At 36.1% G+C, this 18044-nt stretch overlaps 1 protein-coding gene across 4 annotated transcripts in view; it reads left to right on the top strand.

The window, feature by feature from the left end:
* The window catches only part of Neto (Neuropilin and tolloid-like), an 803231-nt gene that overhangs the window by 552387 nt on the left and 232800 nt on the right, over positions 1-18044 (top strand). For all 4 annotated transcript variants that reach the window (XM_074171245.1, XM_074171247.1, XM_074171244.1 and 1 more), the window contains one exon: positions 12340-12507. In XM_074171245.1, coding sequence (XP_074027346.1) covers positions 12340-12507 — 168 coding nt within the window. The remainder of the gene's footprint in view (positions 1-12339; positions 12508-18044) is intronic.

The raw sequence follows: 18044 nt of genomic DNA, 5'->3' as shown, positions 1-18044 counted from the left end.
CATTCTTTCCCAAAAAAGTATTTGATTATCTATCAGACAATCCGCAAATGAAACGAAAAATTTATCTTCAACATAAAATTGCTTTCTTTTCGGGTGGAATGAAACTGATTTATATAAGTGAATTGTTTTGGATATTTCTTCAATTACTGAAGAACCGTGAAGTATAGAAAAGATATCAAAAATTCTAACATTACTGAGATTCAATTTTGAAAAAAATAATTGGAGTGAGTTGTCAAAATTCCGTAGTTTTTCATAACGAAGGGATGACCATAAACTCACTTTCTCGTTGATATTGGATCTGAAGAATCCATTCAATAATTTCTGGTTTCCATACTTCTCTCACTTAGGGTTGAATGGATCCAGTGTCCTCAAAAAAGGGTTCCATATGTGGTCTTCCCCTATTCGGATCAAAGCCTTTGCTATCACCGAAGCTTTTGAATTCTGAAAGCATATTTTATCAAGAGGGGAGGAAAGCCGTATTTATAGAATTTCTTTTGTGAATGTGCAAAATGGAAGGGAGTTCGAAAATACTTTATACAGCTGATATCATTTCAATGTCGTTTGGCTTGAATTGGAATGGAAATTCAGTTCACCTGTTCAAAAGGCAGCTTTTATAATACACTCGTAACATTCAAACGTTGAGAGTGATTCCTTATCAAAATGTACATCAGCAAATCAGCATGATATTTCACATGCAGGTTCATCCGTAAAGTACAGATCGTAAGGGATTCTAATTAAAATCTGACTTCGAATGTATACTTATCTTCAATGGAGGTGCTTAAACATCGATGGTCCAGTCATCGTAGTCAAAATTAAAGGGGTATCACGAAATTTGAGATACCCAGCTATAAACATATATGAACTTGTATTTTGACATCCTAGAAGTTGTTTTTGAACCAACATATGGTAGAATGTGAGCGACTAATAAATTATAAAGTCGCAAGAAGTTCCATTGTCTTCGTGTGGATAAATCGCTGGGCCAGTAATATCGTCAGTATTTGAGTCCAAAACTATACAACAGCTTACCTTCGAATATTCAACAGATCTGTAATATGAACCAATTCGAAAGTAAACTAGTCAGATTTATAAAGAACTCACCTAAAGAGTGTGTCCATAATATATTTTAATTCAATAACAAAAGATAAGAAAGTGTTTTAGATCATGAAATTTGAATCCCACACTACTAAAATAACAACTTAACCTTCTCTGCCTTGTACTCTATATATTATATATTATTTTATTTTATATTATAAATTTAGTCAATATTTGTATCTTCATCATTTCCTATGTTGGATGTGTAAAACTTCAATATTTGTTATCCCTACAAACAAGTATGAACTTCTGTGAGCTGTCTGTATGTGTTTGTATCTTAACTTTTTTATAACCTTCGATTTGTCTATTAGTGCGGGAATATACGACATATATATTTTTTTCAACTATTAAAACATGTGAATAATTGTGATTTCAATATTATTTTAGTTTTCGTATTTGATAATTCATCCACACACAGGAATAAACTCACAGTGGATTTGCAATTCATTCATAATTATCTCCAAGATATTATTCCTTTTTTGTATGCAACATAGATGAGTAAATATTATTATTATCATTATTATTATTATTAAAGGTTACAAAATTTTTTTTTGCACACTTTTTGCGAATATCTCGTTTCATATGCGTTTTTTGCTGTATTCATTGACAATATTGTGTAGGAATAAATTCTTCACAACTTTCGTTTCAAAAATTTGTTTAAACTTTTAATCGTTTTCAAGATAGATCGCGGAGGGCGCGCGGTTACAGCATCATTTAGGGTCAACCGGTCAGAAACACGCCATATAAAGTTTATCAATTATTGATGAATACATAAATATGATTAAGTTTCATTCCATATCAACTATTACATTCAATTAAATTTTTTTCCATTATTTGAATATCTATCTATTCAATAACACTCATAACCGATTCCTGAAATCAAAATAAAATTAATGGACAAACTCATTATGAAAAACTATGTTTTTCACCACTTTTATTTGTAACTAACGTTACTGCAGATTCGTCCTATACGGACATTTTCAAACTTATATACAATAAACTAACAATGGTTCATTACGTTAGCTCTTATATACCACCCCTGTAGGTAATAATAGAGGTACTTTGCTTGATTGAATACCTGAATTTACAGTTTACAATGCGGATGTGCCAATTTGAAAACCGGTGAGTAAACTAAATCGATTTGATCAGTTAACAGGTTGCACCCGCAATGTTTATGCTTGTGAATTTCCAAGGATTCTAAATAATTGAGTTTGCAACCCTTCCCTGCATAGTGCACAATTTCCGTATCGTTCAGATTCAGAAACTTGTGGTTGCATGCCAAGGACTGGTTTGAAAACATCGAATCATTTTTTCCTAGTCTGAAGGACCTTTCATGTTCAGCATACACATTTGATAACTATCATCGTTCAAAATTACTGAAGGGAATATGACTGGAGTTTTTTCCCAACACCAAATCGTTATTTCTAACACCTCGCCACGTGTTTTGATCACCAAGTTTTAATCTTCCTCTTTGAAGATGATCACTTGGTGATCGAAACACGTGTCGAGGTGTTAAAAATAACGATTTGGTGTTGGGAAAAAACTCCAGTAATATTCATTACTACACCAAAGGTTCCAAACAGTGCATCATAATTACTGGAGTGATATCCCAACATCAAACTGTAATTTTCAATATATTGCTTTACTGACGACAGCACACACACTGGAAGTTCATGGAATTTAAAGTAAATATATGTTTATTGGCAATAATTTTCTGTATCAAAAAGTATGGAATTGGATATCAAAATAAATGATCAGCGGATTGAACGGGTTCAGGAAATGAGATATTTGGGATTCGTAATTGATACCCAACTGAATTTTGATAAACATATTGACTGTATTTCGAAAAAAAATAGTTAAAAAAATTGGATTCATGAGACGTATAACTTATTCATCTTTATCTCAGTCTAGTCGAATAACAGTGTACAATACTATGATATTGCCTCATTTCAACTATTGCAGTTCTATAATTTACACGAACATATCCAATTATGACAGACTGCAAATTTTACAAAATAAAGCAATGCGTATTATCCTTGGTTGCAACAAGTACACGAATATAAAATCGATGTTAGATATTCTCAACTGGCTTAATGTGAAACAAAATTGTTCTATTCAAACAATGACTTTCATTTTCAGAATGATAAATAATTTACTGCCCAATAATTTACAGTGTCAATTGATTCCTGTGAACAATATCCATGATCGAGCAACACGAAGTGCAAGTGATATGAATGTAAAACCATCCTCTAGAGCTAGTTCGATGAAATATGTCTTTTTCAAAGGTATTGTTGAATTCAATCTACTTCCTCGTGAAATCAAAGAATCTTCGTCCATAAAATTGTTTAAAACAAAATTGAAAGAATATGTGACAAATTGAACATTATAAATGTGTATGTGTATGTATATGTATGTATGTGTATATGTTTATATGTATGTATATGTGTATATATGTATAAAATAGGTGGTTCCTGACGTGGGTTCATTATGATATTATTTTATGTATGTAGGTATATATCTGTGTGTGTATATTCATGTAAATGTTAATGTATATATATATATATATATATATATATATATATATATATATATATATATATACGTTTTTTTAAATATGAATAAAAAACGAATCGCTTATATGCTGGGCCCGATTTAGGGGATAGCAGGTGTGGCTACTGCTCCGAAGCCTCCACAGGAGAAAGCCCCAACTACGATATCCAAATTTTGACGGGTCAGCAACTTTTCCTCCCAAACTTTTTTTTGCATTTTCACTGAAAATACTGCAAAACCATAATAATATTATCAACGATATATCAGCCTTGATTTTAGGTTTCCATTCAGTATCAATTTTTGATTTGATCGAGCATTTTTGTACCCATGAGTTGGAGGGAAATAATATAAGTTTAAAAAATCCGAAAAACGGTTGACCCTGCAAGTCATACTTACAACTCCTCGATTCGAGGTCAAAATTTCAAAAATAATTTGACGAAATCACTTGAATATGAATTTTGAAACGACTCTACCTATCGGACGTATTGATTTTCGCCAACTTTACCTTTTTTGATTTTTTTTTATTTTCTTAGCGGAAAGGTAAAAATTAAACTTTCATAAAAACAGCTCAAGAGTCCTATCATGTTCCCTTTTTCTTGGAGTGATGTTTTCAATGACATTTCAAAGTGACATGTCAAGTTTTTTGCACTCCGTTATAACCCAATTCTTTTCCAATTCGTGAATCCCTGTTTCTCCATGTTTCTATTGATAGTCGAAAATGCAAATCCCCATCATCAAACAACACACATCTTTCGTGAGAGATTCACGAATGCTGTCAAAACCATCGAAAAAATGTGTTGAACACTGGATAGAAGACGGAGGAGTAATGAAAATGCAATGTACTACACCTGAAACAACAAGGCCTGCTGTAGAGAAAAATTTTCAGGATAGAATTCTCAGAGATCAAAAGTATAGTTCATCTAGCAGTCATAATGCGCAGATCACAGAGGAAGTATCTTCTACAACTGAACACGATGCAAGTACAAAATATTCGTTTTGTCAATATTGCAATAAGAAATTTAAAACTACAAAAGGTTTGAGAATCCACTTTTCAAAAATTCATAAATTTGAGTCAACAACATTTTCCTCTTCCATTCAACCTGTTCAATGAGTCCGAATGTTGAATCCAAATCTGGCGCAAGTTCTACCAAAGCTATCAAGGATAGACTTTCTCTATACAAACTTCATTCTCACATATTGAAAAGAATTCCCAAAGGAGTAAGAATGTGTGCTGCAGAAGCTTTGAGCAAAGCTATTGATGAATACATTCAGATCAATTCGTTAGATCACTGGGTCGGTCGGTAGCCAAGCGGTTCGGCGTGGGTGATTTGTTCACTCACTCGAATTGACTGCCGTGTTGGTCGGTGGTTCAAGCCCTAGTCTGAACGATCGATCTTCACTTGCTATCGTCCAACCCGTGTTAGGAATCACACGTTAAAAGGTAAGACCTCGTTAATCCTTAGCTCGCACAAGTTTCGACTTCTGAGGGTTGTCGTTCGTAGGGGTGCGACAGCTGATTAACGTAAAAACAGATTTCAAACAGATTTAAACAGATTTGTTTTGTTTTGCATACAGATGCTTTTGTCTTCCACCACATAAAGAAAATCGTAAAAAATCTGTCACTTCACTCATGAAGAAGAACATTTCCAATATCTATCCATAAATTTCTCTTCACAAATTCGAGAGTCGATCTAAAAAGAAAAATATCTCAAAATCTGTAATAAATAAAGTTTCGGATGGCGATCTCACTTCGGCAATCCGTATTTTGACTTCAACGGACAGTTTTGCAGATTTTGATGATATTAAGTTAACTGAACTTCAAGCTAAACATCCCGCTGACGTCTGTCAAGAACCTATACCTGACACGAACTGTACTCCACTTTAAGTTGATGAAAAACAAGTATTGAAAGATCATTTCGCACTGGTTCAGCAGGAGGAATAGATTCCCTCAGACCTTCCCATTTACAAGACTTGACATCAAACAGTTCTGATTGTAAAGATGAAAAGCTTATATCTTCTTTGACTTCCTTGTGTAACTTTTTGCTGAGCGGTCGACTGAATTCCGATATTTGTTCTATTTTGTATGGTGCCTCTTTGATAGCATTAAAAAAATGATGGTGGCATTCACCCCATTGCAATTGGTACCATATTTCGTCGCCTTGTAGCGAAATTATCCTGTATTGATATTACTGGTTTTTTAGGAAATTTATTTCGTCCTGTTCAATTTGGTTTTGGAACTCCAGGGGGATGCAAAGCAGTTGCACATGCTGCACGTCTCTTTTTAAATGAGCATCCTAATCCATCTTCTCAAATTTTTGTTAAACTACGAAATTATTCCTCACCTTTTTCCTTTTATCAACCAATTTTATCGAAATTCAACATTTTTGTACTTTGGAAAAAATACTATCTCATCTCAGAGAGGGGTTCAACAAGGCGATCCTCTAGGTCCGGCTCTTTTCTGCCTCACTTTGAATGAACTGACATAGTCTATCAACACCGATTTCAATTGTTGGTACCTAGACGATGGTTCAATTGGTGGTAATATAGATTCTGTTTTTCAGGAATTTCAAAAAATAATTTATCTCTCTAATGATGTTGGACTTGAATTGAATTTTGACAAATGTGGAATTTTTGCCCCTTTTCAGATGCTTACAAATCCCTTCACAATGATTTCTCGACAAATTGAAATTGTTCCCAAAACACACTGGTCTTTATTGGGAGCTCCTCTCTCTGTAGAGGCTTTATCACTTCGCCTCACACAGAAAACAGAGTCTCTAATTCTAATGTCATCTCGTTTCAATAGTCTTCCTTCCCATATAGCATATTTTATATTGAAATACTGTTTGGCAATCCCCAAATTATTGTATACCCCGAGATGCAGTCCAACTTGGATATGTCAAAAGAAGTTACAGGAATTCGATTCCATCTTACGCCAATCTTTACAAGAAATTACCAATAATATATTCGAAGATATCACTTGAAATCAAGCTACTCTCCCAGTTAACTCTGGTGGTTTAGGTATTCGATTAGCCTCATCCCTCTCACTGCCAGCATTTCTTTCCTCTTATAACAGTTCTCGTCATTTGATCAACTCCATTCTTTCCAAATCTTTGTCTGAAATTTCTGATGCGTATTACTAGAGTGGTGAAAATAAATGATTATCTTAAACGAAAAATACCCTTCCCGAAAATAAAAAGTGTCAGAAAGCCTAGGATTATCCAATGATCAATTTGGTTCATAATTAACTTCTTGAGTCAGCCGAACGTTTCGATATTCAAATGGCTAGACTCAAAGCTGTTATGTCCAAGGAATCTGGTGCCTGGCTGAATGCTCTTTCCATGGCTTCTTTGGGTACCCTCTTAGATGATGCATCTTTTAGGATTTCGATAGGTCTTCGGTTAGGTTCTTCAATTCGTGTTAGTCATAAATACAGATGTGGATCCACTGTAGAAGAAAATGGTTACCATGGCCTAAGTTGTGAATTCAGTTCTGGCAGATTCTCAAAACATCATTCCATTAATGATTTTATAAAAAGAGCTCTAGCCACTGTAGAGGTTCCTTCAGTTCTTGAACCCCTTGGTGTTGGTCTAGATGATGGTGAGCGTTCAGACGAGATGAATCTGATTCCTTGGAAATTTGGAAAACCTCTGGTTTGAGATTTCATCAGCGTGGATACAGTTGCAGCTTCACACCTAGCCGCTACGTCTAATTCCACTGGTGCAGCTGCTATGATTGCAGAAAAATCTAAATTTCGGATATACTCCACTTTGCTAGATTCTTACTGTTTCTTTCCTGTTGCTATTGAAACCTTTGGTGTTTTTGGATCTGATACTTATGAATTGTTGAAAGAAGTTGGTGAAGAAATGATGAATTCTACCAATGACAACCGAGCCTATTCATTTTTTATTCAAAGAATCAGTAACGCCATTCAAAGGGGTAATGCCACATCGATATTGGGTATTCTTCAGTCTACTCAAAAATTAGATGAAATATTCCTGAACCCACAAATCAAATCAAAATTCCCTATGAATAACGCAAAATGGATTCAGCAGATTGATCATTGCCCAATTGTCTCAGAAGATGCAAAGGAAAATGAACAAGTTCTGGAATTATCTTTCTTTCACAAATTCGAAAAAACCACCATGAGCATTTCTGATTCAATTTCAAGAAATTTTACTTCAAATTCCTCATTCTGTTTGTCCACTAATGGGAAGAATCATTGAATCTGTGATTACTGGAATGAAAACAGCGGTGGCGAACGTATCAACAACAGCTACAACACAATTGAATCAGTGAGACATTTCTCAGAAAAAACCCTTGGGCTTAATGAGTTGAAAAATATTGGCAACATCTGTTTCATGAATAGTGCAATCCAATGTTTATCAAATACGAGATGGGTACTGAAATATTTGGAAAAGGATGAGTACATGAAAGATAACAATACTAATATTTCTAATACGGAGGGTGTTTTAATAAAAAATTTCGCAAAAGTTATCAAAGAATAGTGGTCAGAAGATTCATCTGATAGAGCAGTGAACACAGTCTCCTTAAAAAGTCAGATTCAGAGTTTTGCCCCTCGATTCATGGGTCATGCGCATCAAGACGCCCATGAGTTCCATCGTTATCTTTTAGAAGGTTTACATGATGGCGTTAATAGAATTATTGAGAAACCTGAATCGACCTTAACGGAGATTAACGAAAAATTGAGCGACATCGAAAAAGCGCAAGTGTCATGGCTGATTTATTTGAGTACATATAACTCTAAGATTGTAGATAATTTCGTTGGTCAATTAAAATCCACGATGAAGTACACACATTGTGGAGACTGATCTGTAATCTTCGATCCTTTCTGGGATTTGTCACTCCCCCTACCACAAAGAACTGGCCAATTGAATTCATCACAGTGCTTGGATTTCTTTACAAGAGAAGAAACTTTGGATGGACATGAAAATCCGACGTGTTCAAGTTGCAAGGAAAGAAGAAAATGCACAAAGTCTCTATCGATCCATAAGTTTCTCCGTATTTTAGTCATTCATTTTAAAAGATTTTCTCAAACAGAAAGATATAGAGGAAAGTTAAATGTTGCCATCGAATTTCCTCTAGATGGATCAGACATGAACAATTATGCAGCAGAAAATGTGACTCTTTGTCGTTATAATCTATATGCACTTTCGAATCACAGTGAATCTACCTACAGCGGACATTATACAGCATTCTGCAGACATCCTTATACTGGCACGTGGCACGAATACAATGATTCACACGTGTAACCAATTTCACCAAAATCACTTGTGAGTGGAGATGCATACATCCTCTTTTATGAAAAAAAAGAAACAACTTCGCACCTTTGAGCGTTTGGAAATGTTATTTTTGTACTGTTGGTTTCAATGTTATAATGAATTAGTTATGTAAGATTCATGTTATATTATATGGAATAATTCGTTTTGAACAACTATTCTTTTTTATAGCAAAAGAATCAGGTGTCCGTTGTCCCAGGGCCTCCAGACTTCCAAATCCGGCCCTTCTTATAGAGTATGCCATTCATTTGTTGTTTTCATAAACAGTTCACTTCAATACCGAGATCAGTTTTAAATATTGGCACAATATAGGTACTAATAATAGATTCATATTCCACACACTAATAAGAAAGTTCCACATTTGTGATTATTTTACTTCATTGATGAATAGTCATTAATAAAAATGAATCAGGAAATGGAATTGTGTCATTGGAACTGTGAATAAAATGGTCTCACAAATGATCTACCATTATTGGAATTGGAAACTGGTAGAAGAATTTGGTGCAAAAGCCTAAATCAAGTAAATTTCAATTTATATTTCATTAAAAACTGATGGAAGGAGTAATTTATTTCTGCTCCTTTATATTTTTCTCCAGGAGTTCTGTCAAATACACTCCTGAAATTTCCTGGAGTTTCCAATCACATGGTGTTTTCAGGATATTTTTCCCATATATATGTCCATTACATATCCTTTTTAAGATTCTGCTCGTGGAGCACAGAGAATGAGTCACCTGCTTATTTATGGATCAGTATTGAGGTTGAATCATTGGATATCCTTTTGTATTTCATGTCCGTTTCAGATGCAGATTCGCCTCTCCATACTAAATGAGAATTCATGATGAGAAAATTCATGTGCTTTTTGTGAAAAATCGAAAGAACTCATATTTCCACTATTTTGAAGAATATTATTTTGATGAATTGGAAGTTTTGTCTGTTTTCTGTATAATGTCATCTGCAAAAGTTGTTTTTGAGATGTCTGCTCTTTGTGAATTGCTGTATTCAACATGTTTTTTTTTCTGTTTTGGTCGAACACTCATTTATCATTTTATCTCAATACACTGTGAATAATGGTGGGCTCAATCCTCCACTTCACTACAATCGTCCATGTGTTTGGAAAGCTTCAGATTTTCTGTTGTTGATTATGGCACTGTTGATATTATCTTGTTAATTTGTTTAATTATTTTCATTACCTCACTGTTTATACCTCATTTATTTAGCATATTCCGTAATTTATGTCGTGGTACTTCATCGAGAGCTCTTCCCAGATCTGTGCTGTTGGTGCTTTTCTGTTATCTGTTTTATTGTTGATATGTGGTCATGCGTACTTTTTTTTCTGAATTCACTTTGTGATTCTTCTAGTGTGTTTTTATTAATGGCATAATTTGTTCTAGTATTTTCATAGCTGTACTGAGCAAAGTTATTTCACTGTAGTCATAACAGTTTTTATTTTTTCCGAAAAGTGGAACTAATGGTGCTATCTGCCAGTGTTTTGGTAGTTTCTCAATCTTCCAGATTGTGGCCTTCTACTGATCGTTTTTGTGCGCTATTATATATGATGTTATTATCAACGTCTAGAAGTTCTTTTCATCATTTGAATATTTTGTCTTCTGTGAGTATTTCCCCATTTTTAATTTTTGATGTATATACAAAAATTTTCAGTTTCCTTTACTATTTTCATGTGCCTTCACTGAATTCTTTCCATTCATTTTTCTCAACTGTAAGTAGTTGCTTGACAACCGTTTTTGTTCTTTATATACCCTATAATTTTAAGACATTATTCTGTTAGTGAGATATTTTTTGATATGTTTTTTTTTCTACTTGACTTGTTCTTTTACAGTTTTTGTTCATCACGTCGCGTCGTTTGCTTCACGTCATTTTTTCTAGACACGTCCTTCTCCTGGAATACTGTTTTCTTTCAAAGTTGTTCTACTGTTTATCGAGTTTGTTGTATTTTAAAATTTTCGGATTACTCTTTCCTTGTATTTTCTGCCTTATCTTCGTATGAGAGTTGGTACTTGCTGTTTTCTTTAGTTTCTATCTTTGCTTCATTTGTGGCTGTTAGTAAATAGTGGTCGCTACCTACTTCACCTCCTCTTTTTACCTTCACATCTTTCACCATGGATCTGTTTTTTTCCATGAGTATGTAATCAGTTATCTCCTTTTCTTCTCTGTTCCCAACATATCTTGTATACTTGCGAATATCCTTATATTGAAGCAATATGCTGAAGATTATTAGGTTATTATTCACACCAAAGTCAAGTTACATTGTTATTTCTGATATTTTCTCTATGATTTTTTATAATTTTCTTATGTTCTTCTCATTCTGACTAGACCCTCAAAATCGCCTACTATCAAAATTATTACTTTTATTTGTTCAGATAATTTTATTATCTATCTTTATTGTTCATCGTATAGTCCTCATTTGGTCCATGAACAGTTCATTATCATTTGATATTTGATGCATTTGTCTTCAATTTCTACGACCAGTATTCTATCTACCATGCTTTCCACGTAATTCTAGTATAGTCAGTGAATATTTGGATGATATGAAACTGAACAGATTTGGGTTAAAACAGAAGTTGGTCGTCAACATCCAATCTAATGTTAATATTATGCCGAATATGAATAACAAAATCAGTCAAATAGCTGAAACCAAAATATTCATTAAGAAAAAAATGCAAATTTTCGAAAATAACAAACTATTATGGAAAATGTATATGAGGTTAGAAAAAAGTGGTATCATCACGTGAAAAATCAGTGAAAAATATATCGTCAAAATACATGTATTGATTTTTTCTGCAAATTTTTCTTCATTTCTCATGATGAGTTATTATTGTTATTTGTTTCATAGTGACGTTATGATTTTTGATGCTGAAATGACTTTTTGATCCATATTTCATATTCATATTTCCTTTTCAGACCACAATAATTACAGTTTTTTAAAATGAATTTTCTCGCATGCTTCCATTCCACAAAAATTGTTGATTCATTCTCTTATTTTTTAAAATTGTCCTATGATTAGTTTTTCCATTCTTGTCAATTATTTCATTGTTGATGACATTTGTCTCGATTCATTGAAATAAAAAAAACCAGTTCACAGTAAATTCATATTCATTGTTGATTCCTTCTATGATTTTTTGACAACTTATTTTATAGTTGATAGATGTAAATTTAAACGATATCTTATATAAAGATTTTCCAAAATGTTTTGGCCGCACTCTTGAAACATTCTGGGGTGACTGAAATATGTCGTAAATACACTCCACAGGAAAGGATATGTTATTTCAGTTATTAACTGTCATTTCCACCTCCAGCGACAGATCCGACACTCTACCCTCATCAATTGATGGGATGTCACTTGCCATGGTTCGCAAGACCTAATTAATGTTTTTCCTTTCAGGTGACAGATATCGCAGGAAAGCGAGCGACAGTGTACCCCAACTATCCAAAGAACCGGTTCAAGAGGCATGCAAACCATTCGTCAACGTCACGAATAACCAATTTTTTAGTCCTGGTTATCCTGCTGATAACTATACGAATAATACGGATTGCGTCTTAGTGCTAGAAGGTGAGTGTATTTGCTACGTCTGACCTCGTTTGATGAAAGTTAAAAAGGAGTAGTGCTTGATGTTTTCTGGTCTCCTAACTTTTCATAATCTGAAAAATTAATAAATCTAAAGAGTCTTCCAACAGGGACTTACGAACTTTGACAACTGATAACGGCCATAATGTTAAAGCTACAACTATCAAATCAGTTGTCATTCACTCATTCCGAATATATCATTCAACAGCATGTTTAAATAACAATTTATTTTCTGGCAACGTATCGCACACTTCGCCCAATTCACGGTCGTCATAATCATACTGCCAAGAGGACTATTTTTGATGTGGTAGGTAAATTTGAGTCTATTGGTTCAAAAAACGATTGACCAACACCCGTACGTCGATAAAACACAAGATCCACTGAAAACATCGCCGCTGTCTGTGAGGCTGTGCAGGAGAATCCGAGATAGTCAATTTCGCGTCGCTCACAAGATCTAGGCCTCTCGCAGACCACGACTTGGCGAATTTTGCGCCGTGACTTAGGCCTGCACCCGTATAAAATTCAACTAACCCAGGAACTGAAGTGTTCGATTACACGGAACTGAGTCCGTGAGTGCCGAAATTCGACTGAGCAGGGGTTGTCACAGACTATTCTCGGTTTACAACCCTCCGAACAATAATTTACTCCCATAATCATTGCATGAACTGCTGATGGGAAGCAACATTCCGATAATTGCTGCTGGTGACTTCAACACCAAGTACAGACTTTGCAGCAGAACCACAAGTCGAAACGGCCAAGCGCTGTATGCGCATGTCGATAGGCATGAATATCTAGTGTTGGGTACGTACTATCGCGAGCAGACTAGGCCTGACGTACTAGACATCGCGCTTTTCAGAAACGTCTCTCTGACCAGCAAAATGTACGTTCTATCAAAATTGGATTCTGACCTTAATCCAGTTATCCTGGTACTGGACGATGATCTTCCTTATCGCATGAGATCTTCGACGGACTGGGATATCTTCACAACCCAGCTCGGAGAGATGTGCATCCCTCCTGTGGCACTTCGCTCTCTCGAATAACTCGACGCGGCAGTTGAGCGTTTTGAGCTTTGTATGAATGATGCGTTTCGAGTGGCCACATCCAGGGAGTGTCCGCTGAAGAGCTACAATGAGTTTCCTCCTCGTGTCAAAGCCTTGATACGGGAGAGAAATCGCCTGAGAAGGCTCTATCAATGAATCCTTTGCCCAGAAGATAAAATTGCGGCAAATACGATGGTCAATCAAGTCAAACAGGCCACCATTGATCACTGAAACGAAAGGTGGGAGGAGATCTTGGAAACCCTTGAGCCTAGAGATGACAAGCTTTACTGATTCACCCGTAGACTCAAAGGAAAGAAAACTGCTCCCTCACACATTCAAGCAGAGTGCGGAGTGTGCTAATCTTCCGCTGACACGATGAAACATCAGTTTCAACATAACGGGTTCACAATATTCTCAGGTATAATGACGATGATAACCTCCGTCCAGCTTCTGTTGTTGAAGAGGCTCCTGAACAACTGCGTCGAAAACCTACTACAGATCATTAACAGTTCGCTGGCCCTCAGATACTTTCCCAGAAGGTGGAAAGATATTTTCTCAGGAGGTGGAAGCATGCAATCGTTGTCATGATCCCAAAACAGGGTCAGAACCTGCTGTTCCCGCAGAATTATCGACCGATCAGTCTGCTCTCGTCGGCGGTTAAGCTGACTGAAAGAGTCGTTCTGCAAAGACTCAACGAAGAAAGTTGAGTACCGAAATATTCAGACTGATATTGGAGTGCTACAGGGGGCTGTGCTCTCTCCCATATTGTACCTCCCGATGTCCGAGCGTGTGAAGATATCTCTCTACACCCATGACACGGCTCTCCTCTCATTTTCCATGGGTCGGGAGCTAGGGATGAAACGTGCATTGGATGACCTCGAGCGCTGATACCTCGAATGGAAGATCCGAGTGAACCCGGACAAGACTCAGGCGATAACCACGGGAAGAACGATATCTCCTCCGAACAGAAAAGTGAGGATTTATGGAAGGGAGATCGACTGGCAAGCGCAGGTAAAGTATCTCGGTCTTCTAATAGACCGTAGGCTCACCTGGAACCCGCATATCACAACCGTGAAGGCAAAGATCGAGGGTCGGATCAAAAGTCTGTACTCTCTGATCAACAGACGATCCAAATTGACCCTAAAGAATGAACTTACGATCTACAACACGATGGTCAAGCCTGTCATCATGTATGCTTCAGGCGCCTGGGGAAAAGCGGCTCCATTTAACATCTCCATTCATGAGAGATCACAAAATGAACTAATACGGATGATTGTGAATGCTCCGTGGTTCGTGCGGAATGAAGACATCCGCCGAGATTTGCAGCTGCCTTCCATCCAGCAGTACATTCATTCGAGGAAACGGCGAGTTTTCGATTGTGCGAAAACTCACGATAATCCGTTAGTTAGGGAAGCTATAGATTATCCTATAGACGACCCCTCTCAATATAGAAGACCCCAAAATTCTATCGAATGAGGCCCTCATGTCCTCCGTTAACAGATGAACAATTTTTCATCCATTTCACCCCAGCCAGGAAGGGGTTTACCGTGAAGGGTGGTACTGATGTCTGAGCACTTTCATACCACCACTACCTTTTCAGTCATGACCCATTTGTCCGTGTGACCAAAAGCAGCCGCAAGGGTAAGGGAGCTGGGCTCCAACCTGTCGCTCCAACTGAAGATGGCTGTCGAACTGAAGGTAAAAAACCATAGACAACGACGTGTCTTCGCTAAATGGGCTGTGGAGCAGTTGACAACTGACCCTAATTCTAATAGAGAAATCATCTTCAGCGATGAGGCTCATTTCTGGATGAATGGGTAGGTGAACAAACAAAATTGTGGAATTTGGGACGATACATCAGATCTAAGAGATTCCAATGCATCCCAAAAAAAACCGATAACTGTTTTGGAAAATCACCTGCAATGCACCCGGAAAACGAATGTTTCTAGAAAGTATATATAGTCAAGAACGGTTGATGCAGTCAAGCTGCTGAAAAATAATTCTGTGAAAAAGAAAAATAATTTCATTTCCATTAAAAACGAGTCAATTCTGGTCATGTTCAGACATTATTCTCTTCGATTTCCCAAATGAAACACCCCATATATTATGGCTCCAAGATGACGGTCTTCTCATTTCCTTTCCAATGAGTAAATTACGGTTTTAGTTCTATTTTTTCATACTTCGACAAAGTTAAACCATTGCTCATCATGTATTGCCAAGTCTGTCGACATTTATCTGTTATTTAAGTGTGAATCTAATTCAATGTGAATTTTTAATGACTCCACATAGAAGAATATTCATGCCAAATGAATTTGTTTTATTCACACAACTCATTCCATAGATGGGAATAGTTTCTATTGAAATTCAAATTTTGTTCATGTTCAGTTCAAATCCAATCATCTTCTGTTCAATGAAACTTTCGATACATAAACAAAAACGTTTCGACACTGATGAAGTAACCATGTAGCGAAACACGTCTTGAATCAGTGATGCAATTCAATACAGGTTTGTGTTTAATGAACCCTATTAGAGTCAGATGTCAGATTAGGGTCAGAGTCAGATGTTACAAATGCAATACGCATATATACAGACAGCTCAAAAACCAAAGAAGGCTCAGGATGTGGAGTTTACTCCAGATCACTAAGCCTGAGAATTGAATGGCGAATGAAAAAAAAATACCAGCGTGGTTCAAACAGAACTGGCTGATATCTCAATCGCCACAAAATAAATAACCAGGAAAAAAAATTTCTGGCAAAAACATAACCTTTAACAGACAACGTGTTACCTCAGGTCTAGTACTAGAGTGCCACCAAGATTTAGCCAACGCCTTGGTAGATATTGACATTATCCTGAGGTGGACCATGCTCAATCTCTAAAGAGATGAGATGGGCCAAAGGATGCCATCTTGCCAGGATCACCCTGGGGCATCCTGGGAAGCTGGCATCGAAGAAATATCTGGCGATGACCAGGAAAAACCTATACTTAACAGTAGGATTTCAGACTTGCCACTGTCAACTTAGGAAACACCTCCATATTATGTGGATAGAGGACACACCTCTATGCAGGCTGTGTGAACAGGATGCTGATATGAAGGAGATGTATCCCAGGGTCCTGTCCAACTTTCTGGAAAGGAAGGAAGGACGATGACCTAAGAGGACAACCCCTCGGGAGGATGTACAATGGGTTACATGTGGCCTGAGTGCTGTAGACCTACACCCACTCTCCATACTCAACAGATACAGAGAACACGTCTTCAATAAAATTCATTGCAAAAATTCTATGATTACTAATGAATAGTGTTTTCGATGTTCATCAAGTAACCAGTGAATTCATAATCTGATTATTTTATATTTTATAGATTTCTTATGAATCATCACTTCAAATTTGAATTTGAACATATTTGTTCATCAAACATTCATATGTTTGATGAACAAAAACATTTGATCCATTTACTATTTCAAAGCCTCCAATATTTCACATAAAATCATAACACCGCTCAATTGAAATTCATGTTGAAACTTTCGGTTATTTGTGGATTCTAAATAGTTTCCATATAATTTTGGATAATATGTTCGAAAGTTGAGCAAACATTCAGAACGAACCTAATATAGATGCGGTCACGCAATTTAAAAAACCTGGCATACATGAATAATCCTGCTAACGTGTTTGCTTTATTAGAGTATATGAATTCATCTGCCTGTAATTTCCTTTAAAATTCCAAATGAATTTTTCATACTTTTTATTTCCTTCCGACAAGGTACGTACTGAATATTCATAGGGTTTTACATGTACAAGTAAATTAGGAAGTAATTTCGCCAAGAATAACGGAATAGCTTAGTAGCATGTTTATAAAAGAATCATCAGAATTATTCTGAAGCGGTTGAATTCAGTTATGGTTTGGTGATTATACTAAAAGTGGGAAATCATGAGCCCAAGTTTGAGTTCCAAACCCAGGAAACTAGAATAAATTTTGAATTATAGAGGAGTTAATACACCCTTCACTTATATCTAATGGTTACACATAAAACACAGATGTACAATGACGTGAAAAACTACAATAACGATCGATTTTTCGATTTGCTGAAATGAAAAAGTTCATTTCGATTGAGAAAAATGAAAAATTAAAATGTCGACTTTAATCATTACATTTCAGTTCCATACTATTATTATTCGATCATCGTCATCGGACATTGAACGTGAGCCAATGAACTCGCGCCAGTATTCTGCAGACTTTTCAACCTGTCTTATAAGAAAGGGGTTTTTCCTTCTTGTTGGGAAAATGCTCGCGTTCAGCCTATTCCCAAAAAGGATGAGAAAAATGTTCCAAATTACTATAATCCAGTCACATTGCTATCAGTGATTTCTGAAATCATGAATAGAGCCATAAACCATCATATCCTTGAATATTTGGAAGGTTTCAATATCTTGAGTGATCATCAATATGGCTTTCTGAAACAAAGATGAACAGGCGACCTTCTATCG

Source organism: Leptinotarsa decemlineata, unplaced genomic scaffold (assembly GCF_025532065.1).
Source record: "Leptinotarsa decemlineata unplaced genomic scaffold, Ldec_3_MD MMD2_tig00000010_RagTag_RagTag, whole genome shotgun sequence".
In the NCBI taxonomy this organism is placed as follows: Eukaryota; Metazoa; Arthropoda; class Insecta; order Coleoptera; family Chrysomelidae; genus Leptinotarsa; species Leptinotarsa decemlineata.
This window is presented reverse-complemented; position numbering and strand designations above follow the sequence as displayed.